Source organism: Hydra vulgaris, chromosome 13 (assembly GCF_038396675.1).
Source record: "Hydra vulgaris chromosome 13, alternate assembly HydraT2T_AEP".
Classification (NCBI taxonomy): domain Eukaryota; kingdom Metazoa; phylum Cnidaria; class Hydrozoa; order Anthoathecata; family Hydridae; genus Hydra; species Hydra vulgaris.
The window spans coordinates 55,975,276-56,000,143 of NC_088932.1; the positions used below are offsets into that span (position 1 = coordinate 55,975,276).

The window sequence follows — 24,868 nt, forward strand, 5'->3', positions numbered from 1 at the left end:
CCAGTAACTTCCAACTCTAATAATGGTTGCTTTCAGCCTCCTTGAAAGTCAAGATAATGAAGGAAAAAAAAACAGGTGCTAGCTCTTTAGAGCAGCACCCATCATTGTATTATAAAAAAGAGAAAGAGAAGCAACATACGAGAGAAACATAAGAGAAGCAACATATGTATATATATGTGTGTGTGTTTGTGTGTGTGTGTGTGTGTGTGTGTGTGTGTGTGTGTGTGTGTACATAAATGTATATTTGTATGCATGTATGTATTTATGTATATATATTTATATGTGTAATTATTATTCACATGTTTTTTTAGTTTTTTATGGATATTAAAACATTCAGTATAATTTTGATGGTTTTATTTTCTTATTCGTGTCGTAAGAGTGATTACAAAAGGATAATATTCGGAGAAGATGTGAAAGAAAGAATGAAACAAAATTTTTTGATAGCATTGAATACAAGTAAAGCAGATGAAGTTGAATTGTATACTAAAATGCTTGAGGAACACAAGAATCAACACCTTATTCGACTTCAACCTGAAAATGTATAAATAAATTCATTTAATATTATTATTTTAAATATAAGCTCAATAATAAAACATCAGTTTTTTTTACATTTTATGTCAACTTCTTAGAAAGTTAATTGTCATTCAATTTAGTACTTATTAAATAAAATAAAAAGTAGGTATTGTTAGAAAAGTTAATTTTGTATAATATAAAAATGTGTAATATTTTTCATAAAAATATTTTCTTTTAATAAAATTAGTTAAAACTGTAGCACAGTTGAATATATTCTCTAACAATTATACCATATACTACTAATTTTATATTATATATTATTAGTTAGTTATACTACTAATTTTATATTATATATTATTAGAATACCTAGGGTGTTAGGGTTCGAAATAGGTGTCTGACATCATTGTCCTTTAGACCATTTCTAAGCGCCACTAGAGGGGAGCAACCAACCTTATTAATTTTTTTCAGAAAATATAAGCAATATTTAGTTACCCCCTCAGACAGTTTTTAAAAATGCTTCAGGAGGTATTGATAACTATTTTGACCTCTGATTACTATAAAATGACCTCTGATTACTATAAAATCATTAGTAATTCTGATTACCATAAAATCATGTTTTGCTAATGTCAAAACTTTGTCTATTAAAAATTTCATAATTAAACATCTACCTGAAACTTATTTCTCAATTGATATTTTTCAAAAAAATGTCTCGCAAAAAGAAGATTAAACAATTCTAATCAGAAAATTGATGAAATATCTGCAAAAAATTTTATTGCATATCTATTCAAGAATTAGTAAGTAGTTAAGTAAGCATTTGAGTAAGCAAGTAAATACTTGAGTAAGCAAGTTATTAAGTAATCTACCATCAAGTAAATTTATTAACTAATGTTTACTTAGAAGACTGCTTAAAAAATAAAACAAACTCAATATATATATAATAATATATATATTTCTATATTATTATGTATTTCTATATTCTATATATTTTTTCTGTATTTTTTTTATTAACGATATATATTCATATTATTATTTAGTTATTTTTTATTTATTTAGAAAGTCGGACAATCTCAAATTATTGAGATTGAAAACAATAGGAAAACATCTGTCAAGCTTACAACATTGTCAAAACGTCGTCCTTTGATTTTTCAGATAGATAATTTCTTATTTGATGATGAGTGTGATTATATTAAAGAATCAGCAGAAGCTAAAGGATTTATAAAAAGTAAAACATTAGGAGATTTTGATGAGGAGCTTTCGACAGAACCTACAGCATATGATCTTTTAGGAGATATACCTTTGGCAGACTGGGATAACAATAATGATTCATTTATAGACCATCTAGAGGTAATTTATCTACTATAAAAGTTTTATCTACTATAGTTTAAATATTCACTGCATTAAGTAATCTTTTTATGGGCAAGAATGCTTAAGAGGAAGCCAAAGAATGGTAAGTTCATGAATTTATCATTCTTTGGCTTCCTCTCAAGCATTCTTACCCATAAAAGTTTATAAATATTATAAATATTTAAGTTTTCTGTAATATAATTTAAATATTTATAACATTTGTAATATGTTTATTTAGCTTCAATCTGCAATAAAAAAAAATTTTGATGTCCGCTTAGGATCAATGATGATCAACGAAATGTAATTATATTTGATTATTTATCATGGCTTACAATATAACAGGCCTTGCCAACGCGCGGCTTGCGTAAAAAACTGGAGGCAAGATAGTTTTATATTTGAAAAACTAACAAGCAGTTTTACAAAATATATACGGGGGTGGTTTTTTTTTGTAACAATAATAATTATAAAACATTAATAAATAATTATTATAAAATTAACAAAATAATTTTCATTAAAAATTTTTTTTAATAAAATTAATTTAAGTTGAATATATATATATATATATATATATATATATATATATATATATATATATATATATATATATATATATATATATATATATATATATGCATAAGTTTAATATTTGCATAAAATTTACAATAACCAAACACCCGTAATCATTTTAACTAACTTCCAAATTAAAAAAAAAAGTTAGTTGAGAGGTGAAGGATTAAGCAAAGGATTTAATTTAGTATTTAAAAAATGGTTCGTTGATGTTGTGTAACAAATTGCAATGGCAATTATAATCCTCAGAATAGAGTTGAAACATTTAGACTTCCAAGAAACATTGAAGAACGAAACATTGGATTGTTATAATACCAAGAGATAATGTTCCTGATACTAATAACACCGTAGTGTGAAAGACATTAGCCAAAAAATTGAAAAATGTGAAAGACATTAGCCAAAAAATTATTCAACTGTTACTGATTATGGAAAGCTGAGACCTCGTGATGCTCCGTCAGTATTTGATTGTATAAACCCAAGCTTAGCTCTTACTGTACCCATGCCACTTAAAAAAACATCAAAAAGTCTTAATAGTGTTCGCTGGCAAGAAAAGGACGAGTTAGCAATATTTAATTCACAAGAAAAAATAGAAAGTATTAATGTTTTATATGAAAAGTTAAAAAGTAATGAATTTAATTTTGCTATTAATAATTATTTATGCAATGATATATTATATATTCAGTCTTCAGACTTTTTTAAAGGAAAGTGCTATTGCTAGATTTCTTCTTTGCATATATAAAGATCTCACTTTTGAAGCATTTCATTGTGGAGTTAAAATTAGTGTTATGACTTTATCATCTAACCGAGTTTATATTATGAACAAATTTTCTCATATCCAAGAAGCATTAAGATTTTTAAATTATTGTGAAATAACACCCAAAAAAGAAGTTGTATATCAACAAATTTTGTCAATGAATAAAATATGTATTGGGGAAAAAAAGTATCCAATTGAAACAATTGTGCAAGCATTTGAGTATTTTTCTCTTTCACGATCAGCCTACAATCGCATCAGAGAAGATTTTGAACTTCCAAGTTTACGTACTTTAGGAAGAATTACATCTAAATGTAAATCTTTAGATGATACCACTTATATCAGGCATATTTTCTCTAATCTTAGAGATGATAGACAAAAAACATGCATTTTACTTCTTGATGAGGTTTATGTTAAACCAATGTTGCAGTATCATGGTGGCATAGTATTTGGTAAATCAGTTAACAAACCTCATCTGTTAGCAAACACAGTACTGAGCTTTTTGGTTGTAACATTGTTTAATGGATCAAAATTTCTTTACAAAATGTTACCAGTCAGAGAACTTGATGCTGAGTTTCTTTTTGAACAGACAACCCTGATTTTTGATGCAATTAAAAATAATGGGAACAATGTTGTTGCTATTGTCTGTGATGGTAACAGAGTCAATCAGAAATTTTATAACTTTTTTGAAAAAAAAGAAGCATGGTGTACTAAAGACAATATTTTTCTTTTATTTGAATATGTTCATTTATTAAAAAGTATACGTAATAACTGGATCACAGAAAAAACTCAAGAACTTGAATTTTATATTGATGGAGAAAAAAAAGTAGCATGGTGGGTTGATATTATTAATTTGAACAAGCTTGAAACGAAAAACATTTTCAAAATGTCTAAATTAACAGAAGTTTCCGTTTATCCAAATCCAATTGAAAGACAAAAAATTATCACTTGTCTGCTAGTGTTTTGCGATGAAACATTGTCAGCATTAAAAAGTCATCCAGACCTGCATGAAAATGAAGGGACGATTATTTTCATCTCTAAAGTCGTTGAATTTTGGAAAATTTGTAATGTTCACAGTCCATATGCAGACATTTGTTTGAAAGATTCTAATCGAGCTGCTATTGCTTCTGCTAATAATGACAATTTAAGCAAATTTTCTGCAATGGGTGATTTTGCAATACAAATGAAAAAAATAGAAAAAGGAAAAAGAGTCAAATTACTAACAAGAGACACTGCTAATTGTTTAGCTCAGACCTGTTATGGTTTGGTTCAGTTGTCAAAATATCTTTTAGATACAACTCATCAGTATGTATTATTAGGCAACTTTACAACAGATCCATTAGAAAAGCTCTTTGGAAAATTAAGACAAGGCTCAGAAGGAACTTATTTTATTTCCGTTCAATAAGTTCTTGAAAAAGTAACTATATACCGTACTTAGTTGCTATTAAAGTTTGAGAAATGTATTCAGATGTGTTAGCCAATCAGTCAATCAATTCAGATCACTCTTGTCCAAAATGTAAATCAATCAATTCAGATCACTCTTGTCCAAAATGTAAATTTTTACCAAGCTAGGGTATTTGCAACGTTATTGACAATTTACCTGCTCTGTGTGATTCAATGACTGTTGATATTAAAATGTCATTAGTTTATATTGCTGGGTACATTATCCATGAAGATGAAAATCCAGATGACATATTTTATTTCTATGAAGCGTATGGAAATTTTGTAAAGGACATAAATCGAGGAGGTTTACAATTCCTGGTGACAAAGTCTGTCAATGGGCAACTTACTGTTACATTCTTTTTTATGAAGTATATAATGACACTTGTCGGTCATCACTGTGTAACCTCCTTATGATGCTATCAGAATTTTATTCATTAGGTATGCAAAGACATCATGGATTAACAATGACAAATATTTTATTTAATAATTATTGTCGACTCTATTCACCTCGTTCCCACAAGGAGCCAAAGCAGAAGTTGATAAAACTCAGCGCAAAGTAAAATTTTTGCAATGTTTTTAACAAAAACTGTAAAATAGTGTTTAGTAAAATATCTAAAAAGCTTGTATTTACTTTTTATTCTCTAAAGATTTTATCTCTTTTTTCTCAAAAGTTTATTTTTAATACTTAAAAAACCCATTAATAAATTTTGTGGTAAATGCTAATATGAAATTATTGCAAAATATAAATCTATATATACTAAATTGTTTAAACATAATTAGTTTTAGATACATTTAAGTTAATTTAAAATTTTTATAAATGTTATTCGTTAGTTATATTACAATCTTAGTTATAAACAAAATTAAAAAAAAAAAAGAATAATAAATTCATCTTTTCACTTTTTATGTTACTTTTAGTAGACAAATATTATATTCATGCGAAAATCATCTAACTGAAAATGTAAACTATTGCAAAGTAATATTTTTAATCTTGCCTCCAGTTTTTTACGCAAGCCGCGCATTGGCAAGGCCTGTTATATAGTAAGCCATGTTATTTATACTTAAATTATATGTAATTTTTATTTATTATATATACTTTAAAGATTATATTCATTTTACATTTAGTTTTTATCTAATATTTAATTGTTTGTAATTGTTTTAAAATTGAAAATTCTTATATATATATATATATACATACATATGCAGTTATATATAAATATATATATATATATATATATATATATATATATATATATATATATATATATATATATATATATATATATATATATATTTATATATATATATATAAATATATATATTTATATATATCCCTAAATCCCTATATGTGAATGTATCTAAAAAAATAACATTTAATTAGAAGGATACCTTAGTTACAATGTTACATCTCATTACGTGTTGTTATGTAATACGTTACGTCTTGGTTACATAAAAATAACTGACATTTTGCACGTAGCGTTACGTTACAGTGTTACGTAAAATTTTTCATCTTGGTTACATAACAATAATGGACATTTTGCACGTAACGTAACGAATCTCGTTTTTGTTACAATACATATAGTAACTTTAAAATGTTATAGAGGATATATACATATATATGCGTTTATATATATGTGTTTGTATATATATATATATACATATATATATATATATATATATATATATATATATATATATATATATATATATATATATATATATATATATATATGTATATATATATATATATATATATGTATATATATATATATATATGTATATATATATATATATATATATATATATATATATATATATATATATATATATATATATATATATATATATATATTGATATTTAAGGCTATTTTGTATTATAATAATAAAACAAAACTCATAGTCGTAAAAGAGTGCTCAATATTAAAAAGATACTTCAAATAGAGCGATATACATATATACACTTATACATATATACACGATATACATATATACACTTCGTCAAAAATTTTCAATCTTTGTTTATACGAAAAATTCCTTATTTTAACATATAAAGGTGATAACTTGTTAAATAAACGAAATGAGTTGATTTCAAAATGCAGACACAAAAATAAATTCCTCTTTATTTTTTTTGACACCGGTGATTAGCTAATATTTTTTTTTTTCTTAGCGACGTTAAGATCCCACTACACAGTATTTTGTAATTTTAGCGGTTTTTTTTGTTTTTGAATTTGTATTCAATGGCTGATGATTGCCGTATAGGCATGAAACTTAAAGTACCATAGATAAAGTTGTTCTTTCTTCGTTAATATATATGTATATATATATATATATATATATATATATATATATATATATATATATACACATTTATATATATATATATATATATATATATATTTAATATATTTTGTTGTTACCCTCAGTACCAGGAATTAGCTAAATGCTAATGTTTATAATATAATTTAATATTGCAACTCTGAGTTTCATGTGTTACCACAATCATCAAGCAAGGAGTAAAAGTTTAATTTTGCCACAATTTGTTTTGTGGACATTATGGTTTATATTTGTATTTTGGATCGTTACGGGACGGAAATTGATTAGTTGTTAGGTTAATAATATTATTAATTTGTTTTTTGTTAGCTAATAGTTGTAAAATAGTTATACATTTAATGTTGTTTAAAATATTTATGCGATAATGTGCATTATTAACATATTAAAAAAATTAAAATTGGTATTAAAATGTATATAACATTATGAAATATATTGCAATAGCTGTGTGAGTAATTTATTAGTTAGCCTAGAGATATAAGGAGTAAAATAATAATATATAAGTTATTTTTAGTTGTTAGTTAGGTTTGTAGCAAGCTTTGTAATTTTTTAATAAGAATTTGTTTTCGTGGCGGCACTTAGGTATAGTTGCGGTTCTTTTATTTAGTAGTTCCTCAAGTTTCGGATACGATATAATAGCAAATTTCTCATAAAGACATAGCGGGAACCTTTTGGAAATATTAGAGGTACAGACTTGAGAATAGACCATCTTAGTATAGGGGTTTCGTTAAAATTGTTTTTTAAATCCCAGACGTAGTTTGATAGAGTGGTAGACTTTTTGTATTTAATATTACTGAATGATAATTTGTGGTTGTTATATCTGGTTTTCCACTCACCTTCCGTTAATCTGATATAAACTTGGTTGGGTTGGTTTTTTGCTGGGATGATGCATTTATATTTAATATTTGTGGATTTGCACTTACCATTCAGGAGCTTTGTTTCAGAAATTACATTTTAGATCATTATTTTCAATTCTTGGGAAGATAATTTTTTTATTGTGGTTTTTTATTATTTTTTCTATATTTTCAGTCTAACTGTAGCTTACCTTAACAGTGTTTCTGTTTAAGATTTTGTGAAGTTTCTGTGTCTTAGGGAAGTTTTTTTCTAATAAATACAAGAACATTTTTGCATTATTTGTGGAGACGTATTAAATGGGGAGGGGGGGGGTTAAACCATATGATATTGCGTTTACGATTTTTTTGTGGTGTTTTTTGTTTGATCTGACATTTAAGGGAGTAGTTTTTGTATCCGTATTTGTATTATTTTTTATTAAATGGGGGGTTGAACCATATAATATTTCGTTTACAATTTTTTGGGGTGTTTTTTGTTTGATCTTATATTTAAGGAAGTAGTTTTTGTATCCGCTATTTTTTAGTGCTTGTTCGTATTCGTTTTTAGATTGATTAAATATAACTTCACTTGAGGAATTTTGTGAAAGTCTGTTGGATATTGAAGTAGGTAAGTGTTTGGTAATTTGGTCGTCTGTTATTGTGGTGTGTTGTTTTGCAAAGGAAATGGCTTTATTAAATATTTCAGTAGTTATAGATGGATAAAATTCATTTATGTCAAATTGGAAGAAGAAACAACTATTTTTGTCTTCTATGCCATTAAACCAAATAATAATGTTGGTGTTTTTCCATTGTTTACTTTTAGGCTTTTTCTTATGTGTTAGTAATGTTTTAGATTTTTTTGCTTATTATTCCGATTTCGCTTTTTGCCGGTTAATGAGATGGCAGACAGATTTTGATTTGAATTTTTCTTAATTGTCTTTCAAGGTGATAATTGCTGGAGATTTTGCTAGGTAATCTATTTGGTCACTCAAATTTAATTTCAAAGCTATTTGGTCAGCTCCTAGGTTGACTGATTTTTCTAAATTTTCCGGTGCTTTTTTATAGGTTTTTGTTACATTTTCATTCATCAGTTTATTGTGACTTTCAGCTGACATTTTATATAGATTATTGGTTTTATCAGCAAATACGTGAAGTTTTTTGCTGATTACAATTTTAAGAATATCTTTATTTATTTTTGTTTGAAATTGATCGTTTATATTTCTAAATTTAATAGATTTTACTAAATTTAAAAGGTCATTTTCAAAGTTGTTATGCTCGGTGTTGGTTTTTATTTAAAACCATAATTATCGTTTGTTTCATTGTTTTGTTCATTTTTTGGAAAGAAATAAGTTTTCCGACAAACTCTTTTTATGAAATTTTTTCTATTAATTTGAAATTATAATTTGTTTTTCCTGTTGTGGGTATGTTTTTAAGAGAATAATCAAACTGGATGTTATCCAATATTGAATTTTTTTTATCTTTTTTAAGGGTTATTCCATATCAAATCACCTAAAGGCTCCCAGGGTACCACCTCAGATTTGCTTTAAACTTGACCACACACAGATCTTATGAAAAAAATACAATCCAGAAAATTTCAGCTTGATTGACCAATTTGTTCAAAAGTTATGATTGAATTAAAAATGACCAAAATCCGAAAAATTTGTGTATCGGGAGCTTACAGCAGCTTTTTTCGATTTTTGACAAACCATAACTTTTAAAATAATGATAGTGATCATCTGAAATTTTGTAGGGTAATAGTTTTTCACCCAAATAATCCATTATTGCAGTTGTTTTTGACTGATTTTTTACAGTTTTTGAGTTATTGTACCTTAAAGTTGCTAAATATTGCAACATAAATATTTTTTCGAACCTTAACGTGTTACAGTTTAATACTTACTTACAGAAAGTGAATTTTTTTGTTACCTTTGTGTACTTAAGGTCACCACTTGTTAGAATAATCAAAATTATGCATTAAAAATTAATTTAGCACATGCAGCAGGGTATTGAAAAATCACTTTTTTTAAAAATTATGATAAATTAAATTGACTTTGCTGGCATAGAAAATAGCGTAAACAGTTGAAATAAATTATGAAACTTTTTAATGGTGAGGTTCTATATATAGACAATCACCAAAAAATTTAAAGACCTATACTCTATCTTATGACATGATTGTAGCTTTTTGAGAGTGATGATATTTTCAAAAGGAGAATGTTATTAGACTATAAGCTAGCCTTATTTCATAGTCTAATAATTAGTCATAGAGATGACAGTAGTATATTTTTTATTTATCTGTGAATGAATATATTCAGCTTTTTTTTTAATGACATAATGTCTTAATTTGTACTAATAATAATGACATAATCAGTGTCATAATCAGTGTCTGATATTTGTTAGTTTCTTTGAGATTTAATATGTTTATGTCTTTTTTAAACTTTTAATTAGTAATAAAAATAAAAAAATAGCAAAAAATGACAGAGAAATGTTGTGTGGGGAAAGTTTTAAATGAAGATTGCGACAAAACGTATTATTGTAGAATGATTGGAAGAATAAAACTAAAAGATATTGAGAACGCAGATGTTGAAGTTTTAATTCAAAGAATTGCACAAACTTTTGAACTAAATGAGGAGATATGTTTTCACCATGAAAAAGCCTATATTTCTAGATATGAAGCACTTCAAAAATACTGCTGTGATCCGTTTAAAGTCCACAAGAAAAAAATTATTAAGGGATTGTGTAAAGTCGATATTTTAACAGCCAACTTAAGATCAAACCTGGTCAAAAACTTTGCACTAACTGTTTGAATGAATTCAAACTTGAACAAATTATAGAAAAATTTAATCAAGAAGATGAAGACAAAGATGTTGATGATGAGGAGTTTAGTTCTTCAGACAGTTTTAAATGAGTGCTTCATTACTGAAAATATCACCTCAAAAAAAAATAAGTAAACATGACAAATTACAATATGGAAAGCAAAAAGTTAAAAAACTGGAAACAAGTATGACAAATCTAGTAGCATCAGCATTGGATATAGACCCAAAAGAAACAATATCTGAGAAAAAGCAAAATTGCATTAACTGTATTAGACAAACTGATAGATGCAATAAAAAATAAAATGAAAATAAGTTTAAAGGAAGATAAAGTTCAACTACTAACACTAACTCCTGATAGTTGGTCAGTTGAAAAAAATTGCAAAACATTTTCAGTTTCAGAACATCTTGTTATAAAAGCTTCAAAGTTGAAAAATGAAAAAGAAATACTTGCTAAACCTGAGACTAAAATAGGGCAACCTTTGGAAGATATTGTTAAATAAAAATTCATTGAAATTATGAATCTGTGTTTGAAAAGAATGGTTTTGATTTTGATGATCAGATCACATATAAACAATGTGTGTCAACTGACCGAACTGCACTTAATACAGTCCAAATCTTCTTTATCAAAGAAGCACAGTCTTCCTACTTATCAGAGGCAAAACAAACATTAGAACAATATACCTGCATTATTCTGATGGATTTTGCAGAAAACTATAGTTTTCTTATACAAGATGCTATACAAGGGTTTTACTGGCAAGCCGATCAAGCTACCTTACATCCATTTGCTGTTTATTAGAAAGATGAAAAAGATCATCTTAAATGTGAATGCTATTGTTTAATTTCTGACCATCTTTGTTATGACCAATCAGCAGTCCATTGTTTTCTCACAAAGTTGCTCCCTATGGTCAAAATCAAACTACCCACAGTGAACAAAGTTAAATACTTCAGTGATGGTGCTGTGTCACAGTATAAAAACTACATATGTCTAATAAACTTAATTTATCACATAGTAGATCACCAAATAAATGCTGAGCATCACTTCTTTGCTACGTCACATGGCAAAAGTCCATGTGATGGAATAGGAGGTACTATAAAAAGAAAAGCAGCAAAAGCTAGTCTACGAGCAGCAATTACAAATCTCTCAGCAATTCTCACACCACAAGATCGGTTTACAAAAAAACATCAAAGGTGTTAACATATTTTATCTTTCAAGTTATGATATCAATAACCATGAAACAACTTTTAACCTTTAGAAACGATATGAAAGGATGCGCACAGTTCAGGGAACAAGAAGCTATCACTGTTTTGTACCAGGTGGAGAGAAATTGTTTTTACGAAGAATCTCTAGTGATACTGTCTATGATACTCATGCGTTAAATGATGTTAGTTTGATTAAAAAAAAATCCTTCAAATTTTTAACCTGGTAAATATATTGCATGCTTTAACGATGAAGAATGGTACATAGGGCTTGTGGTTAATATATGTAATGAAAATCAAAACGTTAATGTGAAGTTTATGCAAAGAAACAAATTAAATATAAAATGGACAAACAATGCACGATCAAGTCAGTGTTGGGTTCCATTTGACAATATAATGTGTCAAATAAGTGTTCCATTGATTAAAAGTAAAAGTGCTCGTGACTATTCTTGCTAGTAATGACTATGACAGTATTATGAGTTATATAAATCAGAGATAAGCTAATTAGTTTCATGTATACATACTTTTTCTTTTAACTGATTATCTTACTCTTTGAATGCACTTTTTTACAGTATAGTTTGTATAAAATTTGAAGGATGAATTTTGTATCTGGTAAGCAGTATTTTTTTGTTCTCCTTTTGAAAATATCATCACTCTCAAAAGGCTACAGTCATGTCGCAAGATAGAGTATAGGTCTTTAAATTTTTTCTGGTGATTGTCTATATATAGAACCTCAACATTAAAAAGTTTCATAATTTATTTCAACTGTTTACGCTACTTTCTATGCCAACAAAGTTGATGTAATTTATCATAATTTAAAAAAAAAGTGATTTTTCAATACGCTGCTGCATGTGTTTAATTAATTTTTAATGCATAATTTTGATTATTCTAACAAGTGGTGACCTTAAGTACACAAAGGTAACAAAAAAATTCACTTTCTGTAAGTAAGTATTAAACTGTAACACGTTAAGGTTCAAAAAAATATTTATAATGTTGCAATATTTAGCAACTTTAAGGTACAATAACTCAAAAACTGTAAAAAATCAGTCAAAAACAACTGCAATAATGGATTATTTGGGTGAAAAACTATTACCCTACAAAATTTCAGATGATCACTATCATTATTTTAAAAGTTATAGTTTGTCAAAAATCGAAAAAAGCTGCTGTAAGCTCCCGATACACAAATTTTTCAGATTTTGGTCATTTTTAATTCAATCATAACTTTTAAATAAATTGGTCAATCAAGCTGAAATTTTCTGGATTGTATTTTTTTCATAAGATCTGTGTGTTGTCAAAGTTTAAAGCAAATCTGAGATGGTACCCTGGGGAACTTTTAAAAAACTAGGTAATTTGATATGGAATAACCCTTAACTTTTAAATTAGCGGTAAGATAAAAGAAGTAATTATTGTGTGTATATATATATATATATATATATATATATATTATATATATATATATATATTTATATATATATATATATATATATATTTATATATATATATATATATTTATATATATATATATATATATGTAAATTATGTTAGTGTATTTTACAAATAGAGTGCTCAATGTTCTTAAAGAACAGAGCAATAATTAATTAATTAGTAAAAAACACTTATCTAACTTTTATCTTCGACTTGAAGTTTCACCATTGCTGGATCATCAGGAAGAGTAACTCTTCCTGATGATCCAGCAATGGTGAAACTTCAAGTCGAAGATAAAAGTTAGATAAGTGTTTTTTACTAATTAATTATATATATATATATATATATATATATATATATATATATATATATATATATATATATATATATATATATATATATATATATATATATATATATATATATATATATATATATATATATATATATATATATATATATATATATATATATATAAATAAACCAAAAACAATCAAATGGCAATATACCCTATTAAAAACCCTTTTAAGCATCTTCATTCAATAATTAATAAGGAAAATATTGAATAAGAAAAATTTGAACTTCTACTTCAAAATTAAATTCAAAACTAAAATGTGGTTAAACTATAGTTTAAACTAGTGTTGTTACGACTTTTAAGAAGCTCAACTGTTGACTAAATTGACTAATATATTTTCAAAAGTTAACTAAAGCTGACTTATGAACTTATATTAAATTTTTTGAAATTATATTTTGAATGACTAACACTTTTATGAAATTTTTTGAAAACACTTTTATGAAATCGAATAAGTCTACTAAAAGTCGATTTAATCTAAATGTGAGGGGGGAGGGGGTAGTTAATAAAAGAAATCATGTAATTTATGTAAATTATATAACTTGTAAATTAATGAAACAAAACAATATGAATGCCACGCAAGATAAATTTTGCTAGGTCCCAATTATTTTATATTGTGAAAAAGTCCCTTTGATTTCTTGATAAATATAAAATAAGTATAAGTCTAAAATAGTAAAATAAAAGTAAATTTAAGTTTTAAAATAAACTTTTAAATTTAAATATGAAAGGTCTCACAATTTATTATCCTTAGAGCCCTAGTTAAAGAACGGATCGGCATTGTATGCAAATGTTTTTAATAATCACATGCAAAGACTGCAAAAAAAAAAAAACACTTAACTATAAAGTTTTTTAAGTATAATAATTATTGTCATATGTTATGAAGTTATTTAATAATCTAAGGTCGTCAAGAAAAATTTTTAGACCATAAAAAGGGAGATGCCAAAAAGCCTTTTTTAACAAATTTCGAATAAAGTATCTATGACAACGTTAGAGTTTTTTGAATACTCTATTATGTTTTATTTTATTTTAAAAGGGTTTTTAATAGGGTATATTGCCATTTGATTGTTTTTGGTTTATTTGTGCTGGAAGTACCTATGTGGTTTGAATGGTCTTAGGGAAAATTTATTAGCATTTTCTGTTTACACACTTTAGTTGTTTTTAGTTTTGTTTCTGGCGTTTTTATTTGAATTTTAATTTATTATTTGCTTTCTTTAATAAAAACTATTAAAAGTGGAAAAACCTTTTTTTGCAAACCGTCTTCAAATGATCAGTTGTAAACCCAGATATACAGAAGCTAACTAACAATATTTTGGATTTAAAATTAAGCGGGATATTAAAAAAAGAAATTTGTAATTTTGGTTATTTATTATTTATAAAAATACTAAAGAAATGAAAAAATATGTTAATATAGTGAAAATAGAGAAAAAGTATAGAAAAATTGTGTAAAATGAAAATAATATTATTTGTACAAACACACACCCAATGAATCTTTCCCAACCTCTTTTCAGGCCTGGTTGTTTGTATATTATTTTTTAAATACTATGTTAGAACTTTGATTCGGCTAGTTACTTACTGTTAACATTACGAATTGTTAACTTTGGCGGAATTTAATTCTAGTTACCATACATAATTACCAGAAGATGTTATGAAGCTATTTTCAGTATATTATAAGTTACTTTTGAGTTACGTTGAGTTTTAAGGTTACCACAGATACCGGTACCGGTAACTAAAAATAATTTTTTTGGAAATTGCTGAAATCCTTGAACCCTTAATAGAACTTCAAGAGAGTAAACAAAAAACTTAGTGCCAGATTAGGAGAGAGGTCGTTGGGATGGAGGGAGATACTATTTTTTTAATTTTTAATTTAATATGAAAGGAGGGGAGGGGGGATAAATATTTTATTCCGGCTTTGAAAAAACTACGCTCTACTCAACAGTCATACTTGCTTTTTGTTAACAAAATAAAATTAAAAAGATTTGTAATGTTTAATCAAATAAAAAGATATTAGAAATACATATATAAGTACTATTATTTGACTAAATCGACTTTTAGTCAATTAGTAGAAAATCCAAAGTCGATTAGATCGACTATTAGATTTTTCAAAGTTGACTAATTTCGACTTTTGAGTAGTCGACTTTTAGTCGATTTAGTCGAAGTCGATAACAACACTAGTTTAAACACTTTTTAGTTTTAAATTTGCATAACGTAAGTTTAAACTTTAGATTTAGAATTTAAGAAACATAAAAGTTTGTGCGCTTTTCCTAAATGATATAATTATGTTATTTAATAGTTATAATATGCAATTCCCTTAAGGCCTCTAACGCATGTATATGAAATCATTGTTGCAACGTAAACGGCTCATTACTCTCTAGTGGTTATTAAGATTAGATTTACAGCGCTTTCAAGCAATTATATTTATACCTTAGCAATCTATTTGTTACATAACTCTAAAATGTAACTAAAGTTATAATAATCTCCTTAATCGCTCGGTAACCTAAGTGAAGTAACATGTGTTACAAATTTACTAATAACATAAGTTACTAATTTATTAATTTTTGTTGTATGCGTACGAGTAAAAAAACTACTTGCTTTTTAGTTTGAATAAACATGTCAAAAACAAATAAATCCCTTATTAAGAAAGGAATAAGAAAACAAAGCTTCGTTTGGACATATTTTGAAATAGACTAATAGAATCAAACAAAGTGCAGCATATGTTGTAAGATTCTTCTTTACTACAGTTCAACCAGTTCGATGCAATCCCATTTATCAATTGATCATTGCATCAATTCAAAAATATCTAAAAAATCAACAATTTTACTCAACGATGACAATATATCCAATATTGAGAATGTAAGTAAGTAATAAGACAGGTCATAAAAAATTAAACAAGTTATTGGTGAACTTTATTGTTTGTGCTGATCAGCCGATTTCGATTGTACGTCATCCAGATTTTGTAAATTTAGGGAGTTAAACAAAAGCTAAAAATGCCATGCGTAAATACAGTGAGCAAGAAATTAATTTCATCAATTACGGACAATCTAAAATCAATTTTAATGCTAGAATTGAAGGGATGTCATTTCATTACAATTACTTGTGATGGTTGGTCATTATTGAGTAAAAACAGCCACCTCGGTGTGACTTGTCATTTTATTGACAAAAATATGATTCTAGTTGACCGAAACCTGGATCATAGGTTTATGTCTGAAGTGAAAACAGCTGAATATTTATTTAATACATTAAACAAAATCTTCATTACTGAATGGTCATTCAGTAATAAGATTTTTGCATTAGTTACTGACTCAGGTGTAAACATTTTCTCTGCAATAAATAAATTTGATGATAATGTTCTTAAGATTCCATGTGCTGGTCATTGTTTGAATGTTGTGGTTAACAATCTTCTAAACACGAGAGATATAAAAGTAAAAAAAATTAAAAAATGGGTCAAAGCGTTACAAAGTAAAAGATTACAACGGTAATGGAAAATTAATTAATAAAGAAATTATAGAAAGTGAAGTTAAAGAAATTAAAAAAATTAACCTAGGCAAATTAGAAATCACCTAGGTAATTTCATCCTGCAGGCACATTATTGGCTCATTTAAGCATTCGGAGATGTTACAAAAAAAGTTAAGAGAAGTTCAAGAAACACTTTGATATAAAACTAAAATAAAGTTAGTACAGGATATAGCTATTCGCTGGAATAGCCAATTCGATCTGATTGAATGTATATTATCTAATAAAACTGCGTTGGATATGATAAGCATCGAATACCAAAATATAAAATCTTTCCACTGCTGATGAATTTAAGGTGCTGGAGGATTTATGTGATTTGTTACACCCAATTAAAAAGCTAAAAAAAACTTTTTACTGGAAAGAAACATATTATAGTAACATTTCTGTTTCTAACATTGTATTCTCTACTAAATGTAATACTTGAATCGCAACCCATTTTTATAGAACTAGTTAAGACTTTTCAAAAGGAATTATTAAGGTCTCTAAAAGGGTATTTTAAATACATTTTTGCTAATGATTTTTTCTTAGTTGTTACTTTTCTTGATTTCAAATTTTGTAAATTTGAGTTTATCAAAAAATATATCCATAGATATGAATGCATTACAAAGACAAATATGTTTATAAAAACATTTTATGAAATGCATCTAAAAGAATCCAAAGAGATCGATATAACAATTGAAACAAATTGTTTAAATAACACTTTAAACTCATCAAACAGCTCAACTGACATAAAAACATTTTAGCAATCGTCAATGCCACTGTTTGTAAAATATTACTATTTTAGTTAACAACAAAAAACGAAAGCCAATCAACTTAATTGAACTAGTAACAGATAAATCGTGTTGTAATTTAATTGAAAACAATGATAAACTTGAAAAAGAAATAAACGATTACAGTCTGCAATGCTTTCTGAGCTACAAAATAGTGCCATCAAATTTTTCTAAGCTAATCAAAAATTGTTCCCGGTTTTGACACAAATTGCTCGGGTAATATTTTCAGTTCCAGCGACATCGGTGCCATCAGAATGCCTAATTAGTTCAACCGGTTTAATAGATCCGGAGCTACAGAACCGGCTTGCGCCGAGATTATTAAAGCAGTTAGTTTTTATTAAAGAAAGCAAGTAATAAAAAACATTTCTTTATCAAATAATGTTTTGTTAAAAGAGTTCGAATTGAACTGAAATTTGTTTTCACTTATAATTCTTAGTAACTTAAAACACTTGTATTCTTTTTTGTTTATCTGATGAATTTTTTTACAAACAGCTTAATGAAAAGTTGTTTTCTTTCAAGTCTTTATTTTCTTTTCCAGTCTGGAAAAAACACCAGTATTCAATCATTGAGCTGCCACCAGGGCAGGCGCTACTAGGTGTCATGTGGTGGGGTGCAATTAAAATACTTGCTAAGTAAAAAGTAATGTCCTTGTTTTTTGAAATTCGACGACTGACTGCTCTAAAAGGTCTACACTTGCTGGCTTCTTTAAAAGGGTAAATTTTTCTGACTAAATGCACAAAAAATGCATTTAGAAGGAAAGGGATGTGAATAATTTTAAATTTAAGTAATCTTTTCCTGTCACTGAATGATTTAGAATTTGTAACTAAAGAGAGACTAATTTCATAGCATGCAACAGTAGCTGTAGCAACTGTTGCAACAGTAACAGTAGCAACTGTTAAGATGTTGCCTCTTTTTAACAAATCTTGTTGTCCAACGAACTAATTATAAATTTGTTTTTTGTTTTTTTCCCTAATTTGTTGAGAAACTGGTTCAGTTTTTTAGATGTTTTGAATCATGGTGCCTCCTTAAATTATACAGGGTGCGGAAGAAGTTCCTGTACAAAAGTATAATTTGAAAAATTATCTGTATGGTATTTTCTTTCAATATATAGTGTGTTTTTAGTATTCTTTTAGTATTTTTTAGTATTATTTTGTTTTAAATTAAAGTGTAATTTGTTTCTCGTCTTTTGGAGCTTTTTGCTGTTTATATTTTTGCATGCGAACTTTTTCCGCACCCTGTATTCTTTGCATACTAAAACAGATTCATTACATACTAAACATACTGGCACCAAATTAAATTTACCAAAATAGTATTATTTTGCCATTTAACTTTCTAAAATTCTTTTTTTTTCTTCCTGAAGTTAATTAAACTTTTTGAAATTTAAATTTTTTTTCAAAATTAATTTAGCTTATCAAATATTGTTTGGTTTTTTTCGAAATTAATTGCACATTTCAAAATTATTATTTTTCTTATGAAATTAATTTCACTTTTCTATATCCTTTGTTTTTTTTCGAAATTAATTTCACATTTCAAAATTCTTTTTATTCTTTCGAAATTAATTTCACTTTTTGAAATCCTTTTTTTATTTTCAAAATTAATTTCATATTTCAAAATTCTTTTTTTTCTTTCGAAATTAATTTCACTTTTCGAAATCCACTTTTTTTTTTTTAAGTTAATTTCACATTTCAAAACTCTGTTTTTTCTTCCATTTTTTTCAATTTAATTTCACATTTCAAAATTCTGTTTTTTCTTTCAGTTTTTTCTTTCTGTTTTATAATCTCAGTTTTCGAAATCTATTTTTTTTCTAAATCCTTTGTTTTTTTTCGAAATTAATTTCACATTTCAAAATTCTTTTTTTTCTTTTGAAGTTAATTTCACTTTTCAATATCCTTTTTTTATTTTCGAAATTAATTTCATATTTCGAAATTCTGTTTTTATTTCCAAAATTAATTTGGCTAGTTCAATTATTTTCATAAGTTTTTATAGATTTCACATATACACACATATATATATATATATATTAGGGTAGGTCGATTTTTCACTTTTTTTTTTTAAATCGTAACGGCTAAGGTACTGAAAGTTGTATTTATATATATAAAACAAAAAAATCAAAATTTAAATGAAACCCTCATCAACATTTGCTATAAAAATATTAACTTTTTATATGTGGTTTCATACTTTTCAATACGTTCAGATAAAATTTCAATCAAAAAAGTTTGGCACACCAAGGAATAACTCAAATATTTGTATTTAAAATCATTGATACAGTTTATCGTTTTGTTTGATTAAGTAAAAATGTTACCAGTCCAATTCATATTTAAGTATAAATTTTTTACTTGTTGTGTTACATCAATTATCTAATTAAACGCTCAATAAAATCCAAAAAATAATCAGTCATTTAAAAAGCAATATTAAACTAAAAATAAATTTATTTCAAGAATGTAACAAGCAAGTTAAGCAAATAAATCATTGTATGACCGAGAATAATGTCCTTTTGACAAAAACCTTTGAGGTATTTTTCCGCTTAGCAGTTTTGTTAGTATATTTTTATGCCTGGCTTCAAATCCATATACTGTGTTAGTAGCTTCAGAAACTAATTTGACACATCTCTTAACGCTCTGGGAATGAGAGGGGAGGTCTTGAATATTAGGCTTTCTTTTGTTTTTAATGAATGTGTAAATATCTTCATCAAAAAACTGTTTTGTAGTTGGTGGCTCCATTTCAATATAAGTAAGGTCAGCAATATCAATAAGAGATATCCAGCTCGTAGCATTCCAATTTAGTTGAGGGATTTTCTTTTCTATTCCATAACTGCTTTTGTTTCTAAAAATAAAAACATTGTTACTTTTAAAAAACTTGCGAAAAACAAAAAAAATTAATAACCTTAATTAAAACCTAATATTATACAATACAGCACAAAACATTTTTAAAAAAGCTTTGTATACAGATGCCTGATAAATTATAAATAGAAAAACTAATTTTAAAAAGTTTACTGTTTCCTGAAAGTGAGTATTGTCTCAAATCTGAGAATCCTGATCTGCTCATCTTTAATTTGCAGGTATCAAACAGAAAGCATTACCTTGAATGTTTTTTTTTTACAATTTATTTTACATCATCAAACTTAATAAAATTCAATTGATTAATATTGAAAATCAGAATCTGAGGGGAATCTTGCAATTTGGAAGATTTCTTTATTTGAAACCACGACGGAGCATAAACTTTAACAATGTAATGGGTAAGCTTTTCCAGACTTGCGTTTGGAGAAATATCTTGAGTGTATAAACAAAGAATTCGTATAGAAAGGGTTAACCATTAAGCATGATTCATTGGACCTATTTATACAATTAGCTTATTTGTCGTCTACTTTACTTAATCCAATACCTTTACAATATTCGTAAAGAAACCTTTGATCATGACTAATATCTTTTAATACCTCATATGAAATATATCCTTCAGTGATATAAGTTTGAATTGCTTCAAACTCTACTTGAGGTTGTCTATGAATTTCTTCAGAGCATTTATTTCCAATTAATCCACTAAAATTTTGTGGACCGGTTGTTTTTCCATCTAACTTTTTAAAAAAGGCTTTTAGTGGGAGTTCATTCTGATGAAGGCTACAACCTATTGTGTGAAGTTTCCTACCTATCAACTCTTCTAGAATAACCACCAAGCCACTCCTCCAACCTGTGTTTGATGCAGTATTGTCTAAAAGAATAGCACAGATGGTCACCAGACTGTCATGTTCTTCAAGTACACTAAATGTCTCAAGAGCAAGAACATCCCCAGTAGCACCATAACAGGTATTGTTCTGTGTGTCAAGTAGATCCCGTGAGATTTGCCATCCTCATGTGTAAAAGTAAGGTGATGCTCTGCAGCAACATATTTTGTTATAAAATTTTTTCTTGTAGAACTATTTGCTTTTAAGTACATTTTCGTGTTCTTATCTATCTTCCCATCTAAACCAATGCAAAACAGTTAAATAGTTATGTCATCTCTTCTGAATCTGCATTTTTTGAAATTGTTTTTACTTTTGACTTAGCTGTCTAATTTCCACTTATCCATTAGAATATTATTGATGTCAACTTCCGGTAGCAATAGATGCTTGATATCGTGGAGTAAGGCGTTTCCAAGAGCTGCGCCGAGATTTGAAGAACATCCGCTCCAGCTCCATTGCATATCTTGGAAACTTTTGAATACTATAATCTGCCTGAGTTCTTTTATTTAGTTTCCATTCATCCTGTTCCTTAAGTAAAAAGTTAAAAATACTTATGATAAGTGATTTTATTATTAATAAACGTTAAATATATACTTAACAAATTAAAATTTTAAGGCCACGCAAATAAAAATACCTGAGATGTTATTATTTCAGATATACATTCTGGGGGATCTGGTAATAAACTTGAAAACTCATTATTAATATGTTTGTGATGTGATATATTTCCTTCCTTTTGTTTAATCCTGTTGTTTTGTTTTAAAGCAGATGTATCTACCGAATAAATATTACTTAAAATACCGTGTATTTTAAGTAATATTTATTTGCCCCTTACAAATTTGATTTTTTGGCATTGAGTTAAAAGCAGTCAGAGACTTTACTAAAGACTACGAAACTACGAAGTTAAATATTGTTTACAAACAAAATACAATACTTGCATGCTTTAAAAAATGAAGAAAAACAAATTTGTAAACTACTTTTCGCTGTTTTAAAAACAGCGAAAAGTAGTTTACAAAGTATGCAAACCCACTAACTCCATCGAAGTTCCACAAAAAAATATTCAGTTTAAACACTTAAGTTTGCTATTTTTGTTACTTACATATAGATATCCAACTTTATATTGTTTAGCGGTATTTACATAGCAAAATCGACCTACCCTAATATATATATATATATATATATATATATATATATATATATATATATATATATATATATATATATATATATATATATATATATATATATATATATATATATATATATATATATACAACCCTCGGAATTAGGGTCGGCATTCGGCAATGCTGACCTAACTGCCGAGCTTAAAATATTTGAGGTCGGCAAAAAATTACCGACCTCGTTTTTATGTTATATGGTAAGACCTTTGTATCAAACTTTTGCCGACCTGATGCCAACCTTTAAAAGATTGAGGTCGGCAAATTATTGCCGACCTCATTTTTCCTAATTCCGAGGGTTGTATATATATATATGTGTGTGTATATATATATATATATATATATATATATATATATATATATATATATATATATATATATATATATATATATATATATATATATATATATATATATATATATATATATATATATATATATATATATATATATATATATATATATATATATATATATACATATATATATATATATATATATATATATATATATATATATATATATATATATATATATATATATATATATATATGTATAGATATCGATATATAGAATATATATTCGAGGTTAAGTATTTTGATGTAATAATACGAAGTCTCTTGTACGTGTTACAGTGCTCAATATTACTGAATAATAGAGCTATATATAATTATATTTAGATGAATAAAAACAACTGATTAGCGGGACTTAAAGTTTCATGCCCGAAGGCAATCATCAGCCGTTAATACCGGTATTAACGGCTATTAACGGTATTAACGGTAAGCCGGTATTAACGGTATTAACGGTATTAACGGTAAGCCGGTATTAACGGCTGATGATTGCCTTCGGGCATGAAACTTTAAGTCCCGCTAATCAGTTGTTTTTATTCATCTAAATATAATTATATATATATATATATATATATATATATATATATATATATATATATATATATATATATGTATATATATAGACATATATATATGTATGTATATTTTTTTATATATATATATGTATGTATGTATATATATATGTATGTCTATGTATGTATATTTTTTTTTATTTTATTTTTTTTATAATTCACCTCCCCAAAGCCGAGAAGGCCACTACAGATGAGGAGGCTACTTGTGGTTATCACCCTCTCTCAACTCTATAACTCTGAAACACGAACTTTGACAAACAAAGCCGCTGTGCGGAGAAACAAGTTGAGCGCGTATGTATATATATATATATATATGTATATATATATATATATATATATATATATATATATATATATATATGTGTATATATATATATATATATATATATATATATATATATATATATATATATATATATATATATATATATATAAACGCTGATGTGATCAAATCGCAGTCAAGTCATTATTTTTATATATATATTGTCTAAGAAGCACTTAGACAATATATATATAATAATATATTGTCTAAGTGCTTCTTAGACAATATATATATAAAAATAATGTAATAATTTTCAAATAACAATTTTTAAAAATTTTTGACATGTTTCATTAATAACAATTGACATCATCAGGTATAAAAAAATTTGTTGCATACAGAAATTTCACATTAATATATTTTTTATACCTGATGATGTCAATTGTTATTGATGAAACCTGTTGTTTTAAAAAAATTGTTATTTATTTGAAAATTATATATATATATATATATATATATATATATATATATATATATATATATATATATATAATTTGTTTATTCTAGAATGAAAAAAACATTTATGGATTTTAATTCAAATGGTAAGATTAATTTTTAATACTACAGCAGGCCTTGTTTTAAAGCATTACGCGTAGAGCAATTTACGTATGCCTTGAGCGATTTTTATGTACGTCTTTATCATTTTTTTTTAATTAATTAAACGAAAAACCACATTAACTTCTGAATGATAATATTTAAAAATAATTGTTACAAAAGTTTGAAATAAGTTACGTTAAAAATAATTGTTGTAACTTTTTATTGCGATGATATTCAACGTAATTTTATGCTAACCTTTGTATCTAAATATTTAGCAACATGAAAAATATTCGTCAATCCTTAACTACAAATTGTTTGCAGATGTTTTTAATAAAAGTTCAGTAAAAAACTCTACAAAAATCT

The 24,868-nt window shown here is 26.3% G+C and overlaps 1 protein-coding gene across 1 annotated transcript in view; it reads left to right on the plus strand.

The window, feature by feature from the left end:
• The first annotated feature begins 306 nt into the window (after positions 1-306).
• The window catches only part of LOC100210060 (transmembrane prolyl 4-hydroxylase), a 74,731-nt gene continuing 50,169 nt past the window's right edge, over positions 307-24,868 (plus strand). Inside the window, exons 1-4 of the mRNA XM_065814876.1 lie at positions 307-539; positions 1,567-1,857; positions 2,096-2,157; positions 24,476-24,510. Coding sequence (XP_065670948.1) covers positions 318-539; positions 1,567-1,857; positions 2,096-2,157; positions 24,476-24,510 — 610 coding nt within the window. The 5' untranslated portion in view covers positions 307-317. The remainder of the gene's footprint in view (positions 540-1,566; positions 1,858-2,095; positions 2,158-24,475; positions 24,511-24,868) is intronic.